The sequence below is a fragment of the Schistocerca piceifrons genome, chromosome 5 (assembly GCF_021461385.2).
Source record: "Schistocerca piceifrons isolate TAMUIC-IGC-003096 chromosome 5, iqSchPice1.1, whole genome shotgun sequence".
Taxonomy (NCBI): Eukaryota; Metazoa; Arthropoda; class Insecta; order Orthoptera; family Acrididae; genus Schistocerca; species Schistocerca piceifrons.
Window position 1 is genome coordinate 413642225 of NC_060142.1, and position 20995 is coordinate 413663219.

General features: G+C 37.9%; 1 protein-coding gene across 4 annotated transcripts in view; it reads left to right on the top strand.

Annotated features, from left to right (window-relative positions):
- Positions 1–2438: 2438 nt before the first annotated feature.
- LOC124797971 overlaps positions 2439–20995 on the top strand; it is a 110143-nt gene continuing 91586 nt past the window's right edge. Inside the window, exons 1-3 of one of the 4 annotated variants that reach the window (XM_047261140.1) lie at positions 2439–2665; positions 4536–4732; positions 12467–12560. In XM_047261140.1, coding sequence (XP_047117096.1) covers positions 2656–2665; positions 4536–4732; positions 12467–12560 — 301 coding nt within the window. In that variant the 5' untranslated portion in view covers positions 2439–2655. Of the gene's footprint in view, positions 2666–4535; positions 4733–12466; positions 12561–13570; positions 13720–20995 lie in introns of all 4 variants that reach the window. The other 3 variants (XM_047261141.1, XM_047261142.1, XM_047261143.1) reach the window with 3 other exon arrangements.

Genomic DNA, 20995 nt, shown 5'->3' on the forward strand with positions numbered 1-20995 from the left:
GCTTCTATGAAAGTTGCTACAGTTAAATATTACAGTAAATATGGGTAGTTATGAAAGTCGTTTTAATTAAACATTTTTGAGTACTATGTACATGTTCAATAAAGATGCAAACGTTTGGGGAAACACTCATTATTTGTGTACATTTTTGTATACAGTTGTATATAGCGTTCTTCTAAAGGTACAACATGTCAATAATATCATGATGGGACTACTTTGGCCATCATTTCCAAAATTTCCCATATTTTTAGTTTCAAAATCTGACAACCTTAGAAGGTGAAATGAGGATGACATTGCTCATTGTATCCGCCTGTTCACTCAGGTGCCTAAGCAGTGTGATAAATTTTGTGCTGTCATATGGTAATGTCACATGAAGTGAAAATATTGCCTACAATGACAAACCACAGGCTTGGTTTATCCAGCCCAAATGGGGGAAGGCAGTGCAATTAGGCTCTACATGTGGCACAATGTGGTACACAATAGGCGAGTTGGAAGACAAGGCACCTGTTTGTATGTGTTTAAAAGTGAACGAATTTGGGCGTGGCATGTATGACACCTCAGCAATGGAGGTGCAGGTGAATCCAGCTGGATAGATCGATGAGACTTGGAAGTAGCCCAGTTTGTGATCGAAGTGGAGTCCATCATGAAATCATAGAGTAAGATTTCGGATACAGTCCACTGTTTATTAGCATTGTTCACTGGCTGGGCACTGTCGTGAAGTGTGTCATTACCATGGAGGATGTTTTCGATAGCCTCAGGTACCATAGCGTAAGTACTGCTGTCCGGATGTGCGAACTTCACAGCACAATGGTGGTAGGACATCAGCACTGTAGTTGCTGGTCGTCATAGGACACCAAATGATGTGCTGCACTGTGGATGAGATGTGTGTTGTATAATAACGTGACCAGAATCCAAGTAAGCACTTTTTTTTTATTTTCACTAAGGTGGTACAAACATGATACATCTGCACACTTAACGAACTGACAGTCAAAGATCGCTCACATGTGGTCTCAAAGAACCGCCAGCAATGTTCTTTTTAGTCGCAGAGTTCTCCCAAGTTCATACCCATGCGATACCCCCAGGTATCCTTGTACCTAACAGGAAACAAGCTGGGGATTCCACTTCTGGTGTAGTCAGTCAGTGCACGTTATTGGCCTCTTCCAGCCCTTAACATTTTAGCCAACTCTTGCTTAGAACCACATGGAGTTTACTGTTCACAACAATAACCGATTGGTGAAGCAGTGATAATGATCCTATGTTTGCAATCATGATAACCATAACTACCTAATTGATTTGTCACTATGTTAGCTTTCCGGCCTCCTCTTGGCCACTGAGTTTACAAGTCACTTACTTCTTCCAGCCCCATGATAAATATTCACATTACTCTTAAAGTTTCTATAATATTCTGCTTATTCGCTTATTGTTAGGCTTAGGACTCAACATCCTTCATGCCACGAAAACGAATGGCACTGTGAGTGCTCACAAGCTTAAACAATGAGTACTTCTTCATCTAGGGACTTGAACCTATCATGTTGTTAGGGTCTACTAGCTACACAAACATATTACCAGTCTTTATTGCACAAATATCCATAATTGGTCTTACTTTTAATCAAATCCAATACACCCAACAGATTTAACATTACATTCAAATATCCTGTTTTCCTTCAAAGAAACCAGTAAAAGATTTACAAGAATGAACACAACCACTTCCTTTTAAAACTAGCAGCCTTGAGAAGACTTATAATAATATAAACTTAATTTGAGATCTCAATGACGTCATCACATCCTTACCCGGTTAGTTGTAGGGCCAGGAAAACCATGTTCTACCATTAACTTACTCAACGTCAGTACCCAATACTTTCTTACACAACCTGCGATATATAATACTTTGATTTTATCAGTCACGTTATTAGTTACTGTGGGACTCATCACATACGAAATGATTCTCGGTGCTTCCACACGAAAATTCACTACTTCCATCCGGATCTGGGCAATAGACAGACAGTCAGTCCCTCCCTCCAACAGTTCCGTTAAATAATACATCATTTTCTAACATAAATTTGTAACTTGCAGATTTCCTACGTTAGTGCTAAGGTAAAAAATGGCTTCTGATGTGTACAAAGTCATAATGAATCCCACAGTTAATGCACGGTATTTTAAACATAGTTAGTGATATAGCTATTTTACCTAACCCTAGACTGGATAGACAATCGCTGTTGGTTAGAGGAGTTTTACTTATGTCCTGCGCTAAACTACTTGATTATTACTCAAATTTCTGTGGTGATTATTAGAGAACCGGTAGTTTTCAAACAACATCGCAGGTTTCTACTTAATATTCGTTAAAAGTAGCTTGAGGTGAGATCACGTGATACATACAATTAGTTTAATGACTTTTTTACGTATTGTGTCTGAAACAGGTAGCCCCAGCAAAGACGTTGAATCCGTAGCCTATATCATGGCAGTCTCGACGCTTTTATGTTAAGTCTGCTCGCCGATTGCGAGGTGCGATTGTCGATTGTTTTGCTGCTGCTGTTCCGAAGTGCAGTGTGCGAAGAACTGTGGTATATCTTAACATTTGTGTAGAATTACTGCTATTTGGATTGAGATTGTTTATGAAATCGAGATTGCGTACCCTGTGAAGAATACTTTTGTGGAGCTATGAATGCCCGTAAGTATTTGTCAGATGAAATATTTCAACCCGTGGAGAAATAGTTTTCTGCAGTGGGTGATTCGTCTTTTAGTCGTGTCAGCGATAAATTAGCGAACGTTCTTATTTATTTTTGTTTATAACAAAAATTAAGGAGGAAAAATTGTTTACGTTACTAATGTAATTGTTTTCTCGCTGATGATCGAGTGTTTGCTTGGTGAGATTAAAAATGAACGTTGTTAATAGAATGGGAATGGATATGTGTATAAATACTCCATGTAGAAGCAATCTCAGTTCTTTCCCATTGTGCATGTCGCTCTGTAGTATAACCAGCGTGTTTAATAGGACGAAACAGTAATTTTATTCTCCCATTTTGACACGTATACCATAAAGTGGAAGTAAAGTATATTCTGCGTCAAGAAACAACACAATTGACGGCTCACCTATACCTATGGCGGTACCGACCTTTCCATTAAGCGTATATGAAGCCGTCAGGTGTGTTGAGAGATTTTCTTTGTTATTGACGCGGTACGTTAGATTGTTACTGTATGCTACGCATTTTGAACCGTGTGCTTTGTATCTTATTAATTAATTTAATTGTGTAATTTGATTATTTGATCTTGTGAGTTGGAGTGCAGTGTGTATACTTGTAATATAGAGCAGTGCTGACATTTTAGCTGTTGCTCAAGTGTGTTTCGCAGCCGCGCTTTAATTCTTATTTGAATGGAAATCTGTGTTTCTCGTGTAATAGCCTATATCAACTTTGCTCTATAAATTTGTTCTGTCTTGATACGAAGATTACCTTATATTTGTGTAGTTTGGAAGGCAGTGGGGTAAAAATTATGTAGTATATCGCTTTTTGTAGTCTCTATAGTTCATAGACATGTTCGTAAAATGTATCAAATATACCCTTCCGAGTCCTTCAATTATCTAATGTAGGCGCCCAGAAATTACACCACAGATCCAATTTTTATAGTGAAAAGGACGTTAAGTATGGCTCAGACAGTGACATCATGATTTCCTAGAAGCCAATCCTTTATCACATCTTATATGTCACGTTCCAGTTTATTGGCTTCGCCAATTCACAACCAGATTATCACCTTCTGCTGTAACCTGGGTCTCAAGCTGCACCACGGGCAATTGGGAGTGGAGGTTGAGTTGGGGTCCACTGGCACACACTATATGGCAGTTCTGCACAAGTCAGTCTGTTTTTGTGCTCATGATGGTCTTCACAATTTTTCTGGTGCATTGAAGGTAGCAATATGGCCATTCTGCTTTGACCAGTGACATTGGTATTCTTATCATTGATGGTTGTAATGATGGAGACTAATCTGTAGCATAGTCAGAGGTCTATACCACGCTGAAAAGTTGCAGGTTGACAAATGGTATGACTGCTCTTTTTTGTGTGTTTCAATGTCAGTTACATTGTTATGAATTTTTGGCATTCAGTATAATTATCTTTTAAGTAAACATTGTGGATTGATGATTAAAGAAGAAAAACAAAGAAAATTTGCAATAATTGTTTTCAACAGGTTGCGTAGGCAAAATTCGACTTTACATCAGTGTGACACATGTTATTTCTAAATGAAGTTATTGCTGCCTTCCTTTTGAACTCCCATGTTTTTTGTATGCATTCGGCGTATCTGTGAGAGACATCTGGTTAAGAAGTTTGTGTATAGAACTAAGAAAATATGAAGGGAAGTTAATTTATGGTAATATCATTACGAAAAATGAATTTACCAAACTGTGAAATTAACTTATTTTACCGAAGCCCTGCTGCCTCTACCTAAAACTAGGCCCATTGTACATACAATCTGTTAAAAAAAAAGAGAATAACTCACTCCAAATTCATATTCTGTGAAATTTATTGATTGAAATATTATGCTTTCAGAGGCGTGGACAGATTTCTTCAAAGAAGCAGGTCTTGGACCTGATGTGGCTGGAAGTTACGGCAATATATTTTTTATGAATAAAATAGAAAGAAGTCACTTACCGTACCTCAACAGAGAGGTCTTAGGAGAAATGAATATCTCAGTTCTTGGTCATATTCTTATGATTCTGAAACATGCTCGGCTAGTTAGTGATAGGGTAAGCATTTGTAGATGGATTCACTTTTAGAAACAAGAGTTCATATCTTGGTTGAATCATGTAGCTCCTTCTCATTTTTAAGATAATAAGTATGTTGAATAAGATGTTGGAAATCAGTTTTACATCAGTAATTTAGTAAACAAGAAAGTGGTACTTTGTAAGTAAACTTTAGAATTTGACTTACATGTGATATATCTTTCACAATTTAAATTTTTCTGTCTAAATGTGTGTGTCTCTTTTACCAGCAGTTAGTTAGTCTGCCTAGATTTTAAAAATTACAGATAATATTAATGTTCAGAACTATTTAAGTTCCATTTATTTATTTGTTAGCAGCAGGGAACATATTTTGGCTTGTTAATTTGATATACTGGTATGTGATAAGGTGCGGACAGTTCTGTTACATGTAATTACTGTCCTTAATGAAACACAAAAGTATATGAGTAAAGGCTGCTGTAACTCTATGCAAAGGAGGTGACTTGTTTGCATAGCTTCCTCCTCCCATTTCTCTCTCTCTCTCTCTCTCTCTCTCTCTCTCCCCTCCTCCCCCCCACCCCAACCCTCAACCGCCAAGTCAGGCATTAGCCTCGGAGGAGGAAAGAACTCTTTGTTTATAAAATGATGAAAACTGCCCATGCACTATTTATTACTACCTTAGTACATAGAGATCCGGGTAGGATTAAATAAATGCTATTGGAGCAGTAGTCCCCCTACCGAGCGAGGTGGCGCAGTGGTTAACACACTGGACTCACATTCGGGTTGACGATTGTTCAATCCCGCATCTGACCATCCTGATTTAAGTTTTCTGTGATTTCCCTAAATCGCTCCAGGCAAATGCCGGGATGGTTCCTTTGAAAGGGCACAGCCTACTTTCTTCCTCGCCCTTCCCTAATCTGATGAGACCGATGACCATGTTGTTTGGTCTCTTCCCCCCAAAAAACCCAAACCCTTATCATAAACCTTGGGAAAACTGAACCTATAAAGACGTCCTCTTGCTGCAGAAAATATTTCTTGCATCAGAGGTGGCTTATATCCATCAAAATAATTGTACAGGCTTACCATTACCTCTTTGTAGCTAAGAACACTGTGCAAGTGTGCAGTGATAATGCAAACCTCTCTTATGAACTTGTTAATGTAGATGTTAAGTAAACTGAGCAAGAATATAAATGCAAAATTGTCACAGAAGTAGGACTGGATGAGAAATCTGTTGTAGATAACTAGGAAAAGTTCAACCAGGTCCTTTGAAATTATAATCATACACAAAAAGGTATGATTTGATTGTAACATTGTGTGAGCCTTGCCACCTACAAGTCATCACCAACAGCTTTTCAAGAACTGATAAAAATGATTAAACCCCCCCCCCCCCCCCCCCCCCCCGTGCCAGTGTATCTGGTATAAGGACCCTAAGAACAAGATGAGAAAGTAGGACAAATAACTGGACATACATACACTCGGTTTCTCCTGCTCTGTTTGTGAGAACAGGGTAGTGAATGACTAGCAATGATGTAAAGTATCTATCACTATGCGTTGCACAATTTCTTTTGTTATATGTATGTATGAGCAAAAAATCGACTGGTATTTGTGTCCATACCGTAGGTTGAGTTTACAAATAACTGTGACAATCTTTATGCTGCCCCCCCCACCCCCCACTGTTCCAATTAAGGAGGAAAGTAATGAAATCCAGTAAGATCTGTGCTTTTGACCCTGTAAAGGCCTTTATTCTCGTTTTGCTCAAAGTTCGTTTGCAGCACAACACAGTGATGTGTGCGCACCATAATTTTATTCTGTGTACTTCACAGCTACTGTGAGTATTGTGCTTGAAAATTCAGTTGATGTTCATGTAAGTTACAGACTTAAGGGTCATTCCATGTCAAGTCACCCAGGCCTTGACACCAACCATGTCAGATTTTGATGAAACTTGGTACAATCACTTCTTTTATCATTCTGAAAGCACTTGTAAAATTTTCTTGCTCTATCTCTTATAGTTTTTTTTTTAATAAAATTTTAAAGCTTTTAGATTTGGCGTTGTTTCAGCAGTCGGAAATCGTAACTTAAACGTGTCCTCACAACTAAAAAAGTTTGTATATTAAAGAATTCTCAAGATATCAGTATGAAATTTTGGAATAAGTTTGTGTATTATACCTCAATGTTCAAAAAAAAGTACCATAATGATGTATTAAATCTTCCAAATGAAAGAAAATTTATAAGTTTTTTATTTTTTTTTAGGTAACGGATGTTTAGTTTTACAAAAACTGCAATATCTAGAGTCTCAGACCTGGTAGAAAGCTCAAATTTGTCTTAAAATACTCTTAATTGTATAGGCTATTAGATAAAAGAAAAATTATGTTGGCTTTTTAACCTGTTTAATAGTTATCTAATTTTTAAAATAATATTAATTATATTTTAAAAATTAAAAGTACCAAGTGACTTAGACACACACAATAAGTTTTTGTCTTCTTGGAGTAACAATGTACGCTTGTATTTTGTTTTGTTACTCCTGTGTTTTGAAGTAAAAAATTATTACAGTGTTAAATAGTGCTTGGATAGTATTTTATTAAGTTTATTCGAACTTTCAGTAATTACTGTTACTTAGTTTACAGAGATTCTTTTCCAATATCCTATAAAAGTAACCAGAACAGTAATCAGACCAAAAGTGAAATCAGTATGTCAGATATTCAAACCTGTAGCATACGGTTATTTAAAAAATCTGACTGTTTCCAAACAACCTACACACCTTCAAAAAAGTTACAACCGGCATCAGAATTGAGTGAGGATGAAAAAGATTTGATCCACTTACGATCTGGAATTAATCTGTGTGAATTTAAGAATATATGTTCACACCACAGCTACTACTTTTAAAATGTTTTTGAAAAGTATCAAACAACATGTGTACACCCACTAAAAAAAACATAAAAAGCCCATCAAATCGTTGAGAAGTGTAGTCTTGGATCTTTCTAAACAATTACTGACAAAAAATATTAACATAAAACCTGGACAAAAGCTTTGCTCAACATGCCGTAACTTTTGTGAGGAAAAATTAAGAGTTGAAGTCAATGAAAGTGAAACCGATGATGAAGTCATGGTTGAATTAGAATCATTGGAATCCAGAAATGAATCCCTCATACAAACAAACATTGCTCTTGATTATTTAGGTTTAACACCGATAAAGCTTCATGGCTTGTCAGAACAAAGTAAAGGGTCTTATTTTAAAAGGAAGGTTAGCAGTATTGAAAAGACTGCAAAAAAGGCGGTTTCAAAAGCATTAAAATATGATGCACCAAGTTCTGATGATGACGAAGAAGATAAAAGTGTGGTTGAGAAAGCAAAGGATTTTGATGTAATTATTTCTCTTTTGAAAGAGAAGATTTCATCTGTTGGGAGGTCTAGAAAAATCCAGATTCTGATCTTGGCTCCAGATTCTTGGAGTCGAAATAAAGTGATGAAAGAATTTAATGTGAGTGAGTACATGGTGCGACAAGCTAGAAAGCTAAAATCTGAAAAGGGTATTTTGGAAACTCCTGGTCCAAAAAAGGTAAAACTCTTTCTGAAATTACAGTAAGACTTGTAACAGATGTTTATGAAAAGGATGAAAGTTCCAGAGTGCTACCTGGAACAAAAGACAAAGTAAGTGTTCAAAAAAATGTGTAGATGCAAAAAAGACTCATTTTGTGTAACTTGAGAGAACTCTATTATTCTTTCAAATGGGAGAATCCTGAGGTAGAAGTAGGATTTTCAAAATTTTGTTTCTTGAGACCTAAATGGTGTATCCTTGCTGGTGCTGCAGGCACACACACTGTATGTGTATGCAGTATCCACCAGAATGTTAAACTATTACTGGATGCTGTGAAAATTGAAGAATCTTATAAAGACCTAATTAAGATGCTTGTGTGCAACACGGAAAACGAAAACTGCTTGCTACATCATTGCGACAGCTGTCCTGCAAATACTGCACCAACTGAGTACTTAACTGAAAAACTAAGTGAAGATTATGATTTAGAAGAAGAAATTGTAATCAGTCAGTGGGTTAACACAGACAGGGCAGAAACGATCAAACAGTCTATCAGTGTTGAAGACTACATTTCTTCATTGGTTAGGTCATTGGAAAAGCTCACCCCACACTCGTTTATAGCAAAATCCCAATCAGCAGCCTTTAAAAGATTGAAAGAAGACCCACCACCCAAAACAGCAATTATTGTGATGGATTTCAGTGAAAATTAATCCTTCGTTATACAAAATTAGTATTTGTATCCAAAGTTACCACTGGAATAGGGATGGTTGCACTCTACACTCAGTTGGAGTTTTTCTAAGAAATGAGGAAAACAATGTTTTTGTTTCCAACCACTGTTTTATTAGTGATGACCAAGAACATGACACTGGTTTTGTTAACTTTGTACAAAAAGAAATTACAAAGTGGATGTCATTACATCATACTGACTTTGACTCAGTTCACTACTTTACAGATGGTTGTACTGGGCAGTACAAAAATAGAAACAAGTTTTAAAAACTTGACTGAACAATTGAGAGACTTTAATTTGAAGGCCCAACACTCTTTGTTTGCAACAAGTCATGGGAAGTCAATTTGTGATGGCCTACGAGGAACTATTAAAAGAATTTTAAGGAAAGCCAATCTACAGCTTTCAGACGAAGAACAAATAATGACAGCAATCGATGTGTAAAAGTTTTGTGAAAAAAAATATTGAAAACATTCATTTTCACTTTATTGACAAAAAAGAAGCTGATTTGCTACGGTTAAAACTAGAAAAACGTTTTTCAGCAACCCGAACCATTCCTGGAACAAAAAGTTTTCGTAACTTCAAACCACTTCCAACAAACAACCTTGAAATTAGAAGGACTACAGATAGTGTAAAACCCTCCTCAGTCTTTTCTTTCCATTCTTCTTCTGATTGGGTTCGTGTTGAACCATCCATAAATAGCTATGTGGCTGCAAATTATGATGGTAACTGGTACTTTGGACTGGTAGAAGCAATATTCAGTGATGATGAAGAAGATGCAGAAACTCTATTTCTACATCCTTCAGGACCAGCTGCATCATTTTATTGGCCTGAAAGAGAAGATTCTTGCATAGTGCCTTTGGAGCACAGTCTGTGCAGTAGACGCACCTCAATCAAGCGGCACTGGAAGAATGTATTACTTCAAAAAAGACTGTATCAAAAGAACTGAAAGCTCTTGGATGAAGTGGAAAAACAGTTTGAATGAGCATTAATGTTTATTAAAAAGACAAAATTACTCAAAAAATTCAATGTTTCAAGCAATCAGTTGGGTTATACATAAGTGTCGTAAGTACACTATCTTTGTACATAATTCTAATGTAATCTACTATAATTAATAAACATGTTAAAAAGCCATCATTATTTTTGTTTTATCAAGTAGCCTATATGTTTAAGAGTAAATTAAAACAAATTTGAGCATTCTATCAGGTCTGAGACTCTAGATATTGCAATTCTTATAAACATCCGTTAAAAAAAAAGAAAAAAAATACATATATATATATATTTTTTTTTCATAGAAAATATTAATATATTTTAATAGCATCATTTTTATCTTCAAATATGTATAATAAATAAACTTGCTGCAAAAATTCATGATGTTATCTAAAAAAGTTTTTAAGATAAGCAAATTTAAAGTTTTGAATACAAATTAAACTGACCATTTCCGAAGGTTCGGAAAATGCAAAATATAAAAACTATAAATGTTTATAAAAAACTATAAAAAAATTGCAGGTGTTGTCAGGATGGTATTAGAACCATTTGAGCCAAATTTCATGAAAATCTGAGGACGTGGGTGTAAAATTTATTTTTTATTGGGTGATTTTATATGGAATGACCCTTAATACAGAGCTCTGGAGCTGCATTGAAATTGACTTGAATCAATAAATGTACCAGCGTTTTGTTGATGCTGTAGCCAATTACATAAACTAGAAAACAATGAAAATTTCTTACAACCTAGGCATGTTTTGAGGTTCAGATATAGAGAAGTAAGTCATCGGTGCAATTGGGAAACAGTGGACTATTTTGATGTGTAGTACTCAGTGTGTACAAGCAGGTTCAGTGCCTGTTGCAAGAGAAATTATACTAGATTGTTAATCCAAGAGGAGGGAAAAAATACCTCATTTGCTGCTAAAATTATTTTCCTTTTTTGTTTATATATTTTCTTGATTGCCAAACTGTTTTGACTGCAATTTTGCCCCTGTGTGTGTTCTAGTGAATTCATATTTCCTCTGGTCATATGGATACAGCACAGAAACTTTATATTTTTCTTCATCTTCTAAAAATATGAATTTGAAATGTCTTCTTTGAGTACGTAAACTGTCATGATACACATCACACCACTGTTGCTTTGTGTTGCAAAACTCCAGTGAAACTACTGTGTATTCATTGATGCCAGATTTATATCAGCAGTTTTATAAGTTGTAAATTGAAAATCTTCCATAACAATGCTGTGAATCCTCCCCTCCTCCATCTTAAGAAACTGGAAACTATGAACATCTGAAATTGTTGGCTGGAAGAGCCCTATGGCGTTATTCATCCTCTTAATAGGAAAGGTTTCCTTTCTTTGTACAGTCATCTTTTGTTCATGAAGGAAGAGTATTTTGTACTATATTTGTGTGGTGTGGATGACTACAATGAGTGCAAGCGAAGTTTAATGCCACGTCAACTTCAGTGTTCTGGAAAGGAGAAGGTCAAACCCTATGCTGGTTCATAGCTTGCTTCTCCCAAAAAGCTTTAATGGATCGCCAAACTTATCACCCCTAGCTGATGGACTGGCTACCATTAACATCATCACGTGCTCTCATTACATTAGAAAATGCATACCTATTTGGAACTTACTCAGTCGTTTCTGTGAAACATGCGATACCAATCACATACAGTGGCTACGAGCAAAGAACTATGCATTCACTCTCTCACATTTGACTGGAACCCTTATAAGAATCCAGCGTGCTTAAAAGCAAAACCTGTGACTTTTTTGTAGAACTTTACCTGACTTACTCGTGAAATGCTTACTGAAAAATGATAATACATTGAGGAAGAGTGTATGTGCTGATATACGAAATAAAGGAAGGCTGGAAGACAGAGCCTTCTGTTTCAGAGAAGTAGCAAACCAAAATGTGAATAACTGCAAGCAGCACACCACAAAGCTGACACAGTTTAGCAGCACAATGTAATAGAGCATATACACGTAAAAGAATTCAGTGCAGAAAACTTTTAATGCCAATTATAACTAGCTTCATCAAAAATCATACCCAAGTGGCAGTACACTTAAATCTGCAGTGTGAGCAGTTTGGTGGCACCTTTCAAAGCCAAAAAATTATATTTACTCTTGACACACCAGCTCATGACAGCCGTAGAGCAGGTGCTATTTAGGTGTTGTAACATGAAATAGACAGTAATATCAGAAAATTAAGTTAATATTACTCCACTTACATCCATTGCCCTGCCTGAGAGTGGTTCATTTTTCTTGTCCTTTATTACCTGGCTTTTAAAGTGAACATTTGTGTCATCTCTCTCTCTCTCTCTCTCTCACACACACACACACACACACACACACACACACACATACACACACAATTTGCATGCTAAAATTTTTATCCCGCTCCTTTTGGATCACTTTATCTTGATTTATTATTAGTTTGCATGTTAATATTCTCCTTTAGACAGATGAGATTGTTACATAATTTGTTATGAAGTAGCTGTCATGATGATAAAAACATTTTAACAGGTGAAAAGTTCAACATCTGCTGCGTGCTTTGCTACACCATCTGAGAGTGAGGACCAAATCAGTCCAACTGCTGGGACCAGACAAAATATCGAAGGTAGTCTGACTTATGACTAGTGCTCTGTTGTAATGTCATTTAAAATCTCATGTTTAAAGTAACTCACTTCACTATGACATTCTTCGTGTATGGATATAAGATTTGCAGTAGTTTGCATGTTCTTAGGTTCTTCTGGAACTACTCCATTCTTGTGATTTTTAATAACGCATCTTCATTTCCAGTAGCTTCTAATTTTTTTTATGTTTTATTTCCCAGATTCAGAGAAATTAGTAAATATTTGCAACTGCAATTAACTGTTCCAATAAATCCGTATCTTTCACACAGAATGGCTATTTGTGGATATAATTTCATAAGATATTTGTTCTGCCTTTGCTTTAATAATAAGGGAGCAAACAGTTAACTTTATTTCCGGCAAGAGGAAACACTAATGTGTTGTGCCTGTGACATAAGTATCACGGTGCACCACATTTGAGTAAACTTATCCAAAACAGAGGGCAGCATCTCATTTGCAAACAGATTTGCCTTGTACAGTATTTTATCTGACAATCAAGTGAATTGTGGTACGACTTCTACGGTTTCGTGGTGTCAGGCTTGTTGACTTTTTTAAGAAAAAGTTTTTTGTTTGTCATCTGTGTGGCTGACTCACACTTCTTTTTGTGTGAGGAACCATTCACATTTCCCTGTGAAGTATTTTAGCTTCTTTTATAACTTCTTTAATGGACAGCTTCAGTACATCTGCTCATTTTTACACTGTGTTAAAGGGTGTGGCTAGTGTGATTGTCCAGATGTCCACGAGTGAGGTTGGCAGAGAGTGCATGTATTTGTGTAAGACTTTCTCTTTCTTGTTTCATGCCATTTTAACCACATTTCTAAGGTCACTGTAACCTCACCATTGACTACCCATAAGCCCCTCTCCCCCCCCCCCCTTCCCCCACACACACATTAATAACTTTGTAATGACTTGTATCTTGTGAAGCATAGAACTTTATTTCTAAAGCGAACTTTAATTCTATATTTGATTGTCACTACAATAATTTATTTGTGTCCAGCTCCAACATGACAGATTCCCAAATTATGATTGAAGAAATTAATAAAAATCTTGGTTATTGGCTCATACATGGCGTTCTGTGGATCCCATCGAAAAAGAAAATCTTGATGGTTGTGAAACAAGATCTTGATGGTTGTGAAACAAGCCAAGGTATACATTAACAAAATATAAACAAAACATTAACAGTTAATCTGCATACGGTATTAACAATGACTTTTCGCTACATCACTTAATCTACAACTTTGTGACAACTCTGTAAATCACACTAATTCTTTATTGTTCCACTCTAGAACAGCATGTGGGAAAGACGAACACACATCTTTCCTTGCGAGCTCTGATTTCCCTAATTTTATTATGATGATTGTGTGTCCCTCTATAGGTTGAAGTCAGCAAAATATTTTTCACTTTCAGAGAAGAAAGGTGGTGATTCAAATATCCTGAAAAGACCCTGCTGCAAAGAAAAACGTCTTTGTGTTAATGGTTTCCACCCCAAATCGTGTATTGAGTTTCTCGATAATACTGGCACTGCAAGCTGGCTAAAGCCGGAGATAAGCTCAGCCAAAATTTTTGCGAAGAATGTAACTGTGTTCTGAAAGGATAGGCTAAACACTATTGGTGGTGGCATGTTTGTTGCTGTTAGAAGTAGTCTATCTTGTTGTGAAATTGAAATCGATAGTTCTGTGAGTTACTACGGGCAGAGGTCACTGTTGGCAACTGGGATAAAATAATAATTGGATCCTTTTACTGACCTCCCAATTCAGATGATACAATTGCTGAAAGGTTCAAAGAAAACTTGAGTTTGATTTCAAACATGTACCCAACTCATACAATTATAGTTGGTAGTGACTTTAATTTACCCTCGATATGTTGGTGAAAATACAGGTTTAATTCCGGAGGAATACATATAACATCATCTGAAATTGTGCTAAACACATTCTCTGAAGATTATTTTGAGCAGTACTTCATGAGCCCACGCGAATAGTAAACGGCTGTGAAAACACACTTTAGCTCTTACCAACAAATAATCCTGACTTAATAATGAGTGTCAAAATGGATACAGGGATTAGTGAACATGGGATTGTTGTAGTGAGATTGAATATTGTAATCACTAAATCCTCCAAAAATAAACGAAAAATATACCTATTCAAAAAGCAGATAAAAATTCACTTGACGCCTTACTGAGAGACAACCTCAGCTCTTTCCAAATTAATGTAAGTGTAGACCAGATGTGGCTTGAATTCAAAGAAATAGTTCAGCAGCAACTGAGAGATTTATACAAAATAAATTAACAAACGGCAGAGCTGATCCTCCTTGGTACACAAAACGGATCAGAACACTGTTGCAGAAACAACGAAACAAACATGCCAAATTTAAACAGACGCATAACCCCCAAGACTGGCGTTCTTCTACAGAAGCTCAAAATTTAGTGCAGACTTAGATACGAGATCTTAATAATAGTTTTTGCAAAGAAACTTTGTCTTGAAACCTGGCAGAAAATCCAGAGAGATTCTGGGCTTCTGTGAAGTACGTTAGCAGCAAGACACAATCAATGCCTTCTTTGCATGATAGCAATGGAGATACTGTCGAAAACAGTGTTGCCAAAGCAGAATTACTAAACACAGCCTTTCGAAATGCCTTCACGAAAGAAGACAGAAAGAATAGCTGCCAACGTGCGTAACCTAGAAGTAAATATCCTCAAAGTAGTGAAGCAGTTTAATCACTTAATAAAAGCAAGTCCACTGATCCAGACTGTATAGCTATCAGGTCCCTTCCAGTGTATGCTGATGCAATAACTCCATACTTAACGATCAGATACAACTGGTCGCTCGACAAAAGATCTGTACCCAAAGACTGGAAAGTTGCACAAGTCACACCAATATTCAAGAAAGGTAGTAGGAGTAATCCACTAAATTACAGGCCCTTATTATTAACATCGATATGCAGCCATATTTTGGAACATATATTGTGTTGAAACATTATGAATTACGTTGATTAAAACGGGCTGTTGACAAACAGTCAACATAGATTTAGAAAACATCATTCTTGTGAAACACAACTAGCTCTTTACTCTCATAAAGTGTTAAGTGTTATTGACAAGGGATCTCATACCGATTTCGTTTTCCTGGATTTCCGGAAAGCTTTTAACACTGTACCATACAAGCAGCTAGTAGTGAAATTGCGTGCTTGTGGAATATCGTCTGTTATGTGACTGGATTTGTGATTTCCTGCCAGGGAGGTCACAATTCTTAGTAATTGATGGAAATTCATCTAGTAAAACAGATGTGATTTCTGGCACTCCCGAAGCAGTATTATAGGCCCTTTGCTGTTCCTTATCTATGTAAACAATTTGGGAGACAATCTGAGCAGCCGTCTTAAATTGTTTGCAGATGGTGCTGTCGTTTATCGATTAATAGTCATCTGAAGATCAAAGCAAACTGCAAAACGATTTAGAAAAGATATCTGTATGGTGTGAAAATTGGCAGTTGACCCCAAATAATGGAAAGTGTGAAATCATCCACATGAGTGCTAAAAGGAATTCGTCAAGCTTTAGTTGCATGATAAATCGGGCAAATCTAAAGGCCATAAATTCAAGTAAATACCTAGGAATTGCAATTATGAACAACTTAAATTGGAAGGAACACACAGAAAATGTTGCTGGCTGGGCTAACCGAAAACTACATTTTATTGGCAGGACACTTAGAAAATGTAACAGATCTACTAAGGAGACTGCCTACACTACACTTGTCCGTCCTCTTTTAGAATACTGCTGTGCAGTATGGGATCGTTACCAGATAGGATTGACAAAGTACATCAGAAAAGTAAAGCTCAAAGAAGGGCAGCACGTTTTGTATTATCACAAAATATGGGAGAGTGTGTCACTGATATGATACAGGGGCGTTTTTCGTTGCGGTGGAATCTTCTCACGAAATTCCATTCACCAACTTTCTCCTTCTAATGCGAAAATATTTTGATGACTCTGATTTACACAGGGAGAAATGATCACTATGATAAAAAAGGGAAATCCGAGCTCGTATGGAAAGCTATAGGTGTTTGTTCTTTCTGCATGTTATAAGAGATTGGAACGATGCAGAGTATCCATGTTGAAGTAGAGTGTTCTGCCCTTCTTTGAACTTTCTTGATGTACTCTGTTAATCCTATCTGGTAGGGATCCCACACCATGCAGCAGTACTCCAAGAGAGGACGGACATGCTTAGTGTAGGCAGACTCTTCAGAAGACCTGTTGCATCTTTTAAGTGTTCTGCCAATAAGGCAGTCATTGGTTTACCTTCCCAACATTTCCATATATTCTTTCCAATTCAAGTTGTTCGTAGTTGTAATTTCTGGGTATTTACTTGAATTTATGACCTTGAGATTTGATTTGTAAGTTTAATGGATTCCTTGTAGTACTTGTGTGGTGACCTTACACTTTTTATTATTTAGGGTCAATTGCCAATTTTTGCACCATACAGATGTCTTATCTAAATCATTTTGCGAACGATTTTGATCTTTTGACGACTTTACTAGACGATAATAGACAGCATCATCTGCAGACAACCTAAGACAGCTGCTCAGATTGTCTCATAAAATGTCTACATAGATGAGGAACAGAAGAGGGCCTATAACACTACCTTGGGGAATGCCAGAAATTACTTCTGTTTTAATCAAACGATGGACAATCCACTATGGGATGTAACAATATTATGAAAAAGAAAGTTGCTACTCACCATATAGCAGAGATGCTGAGCCACAGACAGGCACAACAAAAGGACTTCACAAATAAGTCTTTGGTCAGCAAGGCCTTCGTCTCACACACACACACACACACACACACACACACACACACACACACACACACACACACACACACCACTGCATTCTCTGGCAACTGAAGCCACACTGCGAGCAGCAGCACAAGTGCATGATGGGAGTGGCGACTGGGTGGGGGTAAGGAGGAGACTGGGGCAGGGGATAGTAGGGTACGGAGGGGGGGGGGGGTAGTGAAGTGCTGCTGGGGAGTTTGCAGGAATGCGGTGGAGAGAGGATAGGGCACCTGTGTGCAGTTGGGAGGTTAGACAAAGGGGTGGGGGGTGGGGGGGGGGGTGGAAAAGGGGAGAAACAAAAGGCTGGGTGTGATGGTGCAATGAGGGCAATGTAGTGCTCGAATGGGAACAGGAAAGGTGCTGGATAGGTGAGGACAATGACTAACAGAGGTTGAGGCCAGAAGGGACAGGAATGTAGGATGTATTGCAGGGAAAATCCCCACCTGCGCAATTCAGAAAAGCTGATGTTGGTGGGCAGGATCCATAAGGCACAGGCTGTGAAGCAGTCATTGCAATGAAGGATGTCGTGTTGGGCAGTGTGCTCAGCAACAAGGTGGCCCACTTCTTTCTTGGCCACAGTTTGTCGTGGCCATTCAAGTGGACAGACAGCTTGTTGGTTGTCATCCCCACATAGAATGCAGCACTGGGGTTGCAGCTTAGTTTGTAGATCACACGATTGATTTTACAGGTAGCCCTGCTTTTGATGGGATAGTTGATGTTTGTGACCGGACTGGAGTAGGTGGTAGTGGTGGTGGTGGTGGTGGTGGTGGTGGTGGTGGTGGTGGGATGTATGGGACAGATCTTGCATCTAGGTCTATTACAACAATATGAGCCATGAAGTAAGAGGTTGGGAGCAGGGGTCATGTAGGTTCGGTGGACAGCAGAATACCACTGTGGGAGGGATCGTGGGCAGGACATTTCTCATTTCAGGGCACAACAAAAGGTAGTTGAAACTTTGGCATAGAATATAATTCAGTTGCACCAGTCCTGGGTGGTACTGAGTTGCGAAAGGAATGCTCCTCTGTGGCTGGACGTTGAGACTTTGGGAGGTGGTGGTAAACTGGAAAGATAGGGCACGGGAGATTATTTTTGTACAAGGTTGGGAGGATAATTACGGTCTGTGAAGGCTTCAATGAGACACTCTCGGCATATTTCGGAGGCACTGCTCGTTACTGCAGATCCAATGACAAAAGGTGGCTCGGCTGTATAGAAGGAACTTCTTGGTATGGAATGGGCGGCAGCTGTCTAAGTGGAGGTATTGCTAGTGGTTAGTAGCTCTGATATGGACAGAGGTACTGATGTAGCCATCTTTGATGTGGACATCAATATCTAGGGATGTCGGCAGTGGGGTTTATGGACTTCAGGAAGCATGTAGAAGGTAGGAGTGCCTGGAGTGGTAGGGGTGAGCAGAGAGGAGGACTCTGGGGAGGTTCTGGGATTGGACTAAGGATTTGAGGAGTGACTGGAGATCCTGTTGGATTTCTGGAATGGTGATCATTGTGGCAAGGTTTGTAGGAGGATGTACCATATTTACTCGAATCTAAGCCGCACTTTTTTCTGGTTTTTTTAATCCAAAAAACCGCCTGTGGCTTAGAATTGAGTGCAAAGTAAGCGGAAGTTCTGAAAAATGTTGGTAGGTGCCGTTACAACTAACTTCTGCTGTCGAATACATGTAGTGCTACACAGGCATGCTTTGCAGGCACAAAGCTCTGCATCAGTAAATAAATTTAAAAAAAGGTAGAAGACGGGCTTTTTTCTCCACCCGAGTTTTGACCACTGCATTTTCATACATTATCCAACGAAGTAAATAGAAATTCTGTATTGTTTATCTTTGAATGTAACAGCCTTTCAAATATTCGTAATACCAACAATGCACAAGGCTTTAGGATGGTTGCACGAGTTGATACGCTGGGGCTCATTAAGATTTCACTTAGCACACTTATTGCTTAGTGGAATTTTATGAAGTGCTTGTTGGTGTTAGTGAAACATAATGAAGCACTTTCATTATAGTGCCAAATTCAAGAGGGGAGTTATTTCTTTTGCGGAACAAAGTTCTAATCGCGCTGCAGGTCTGTGATACGGGATTGATGAGGGCAATGTCAGGCGATGGTGACTGCAGAGAGACAAAATTATTTGAATGTTCAAGTAGCAGGAAAGCATTTAGTGGGCCAAAGTGTGGCCGATATCATGCACTAGAAGTGATTTTAAATGAATTTGTTAAGGAACAGCATCAGAAATTCCTGCCTGTGAACGCCAAAATTTTAAAAATTAAGGCACATTAAATTGCTAGAGAGTAAAAAAATTGAAAATTTTAAGGCTAGTCACAGCTGGATTGATCTGTTTATGAAGCGCTGGGGTTTTTTACTTTGGGGGCGAACTTCAGTTGCACAGAAGCTGCCGAAAAATTATGAAGAAAAACTTGTGGAATTTCAGCGCTTCATAATTAGGCAGTGCACAGAAAAGCAATACCTCCTTGGTCAGATAGGAAATGTTGACCAAGCTCCCATATATTTTGACATGCTGTCAAATTATACAGTTGACGCCAAATCATCAGGGGGTGAAAAACAGCGGATGTCTGTCATGCTTGCTTGCACAGCAGATGGACATAAATTACCCCCTTCCTTGTTTTCAACGAAAGACTTTACCGAAATCGGAAGTGTTTCCAAACGAAAGTTGGTGGTTTTCGGAGGACATGGTGTTGGAATGGATTAGGCATGTGTGGAATCGTCGTCCTGGCGCAATGCTTGGTTTACGCAGTCTGTTGGTATTAGATGCGTATGCAGGCCATACAACACCTGCAGTAAAACGAAAATTAGAGGAAAGTAAAATGGACTTGGCAGTAATTCCAGGTGGGATGTCATCAATTCTGCAACCATATGACGTCTGTTTGAATAAACCATTTAAGGACAAGCTTAAACACATGTACCCAGACTGGCTTTCGAAAAGCGACGGACAACTGACACCAACAAGATGCGTAAAATGCGCAGGTTTGTCGCAAGTGTGCCAATGGATTTATGATGCATGGAAGTGTGTTCCAAATCATACTGTGCAACAAGCATTTAAAAAATATTCGATATCCAGTGCACTTGATGGTATGGAGGACGATGCTCTGTATGAAGAAATGGGCAACAAAGAATCGAGTGATAGTGATTCAGAATCATGACTGATATTTTAAACATTTCATGTAAGATATATTACAAACCTAATAAAATGTTGTTTTAAATTTCAGCATTTAATTTCTAAGTTATTTTCATTTTTATTTTATAAGTGTTGCTACTCTGCATTTCACAGGATAGAAAAGCATGGAGAGCTGTATAAAACCAGTATACGGACTGAAAATGACAACACACACTGCATTTGAAGTCATCACTATACTACGGAAATCCGACTGGCAAGATTGTTTGGGATGTATGTCAATATGGCCAACTCTACGTTCTGAATTTTTTCCTACCTGTGACAAGGGGTGGTTGCTAATAGGAACTTTTATGAATTGTGAATTACATGCAGTATTCTCTTCACCATTAGAATAATACGAATGTAAACATTATGCCATGTATCCTTTCGTGTTTGCTGCTATTTCATTTAAATCCTGTATGCCTAATAAA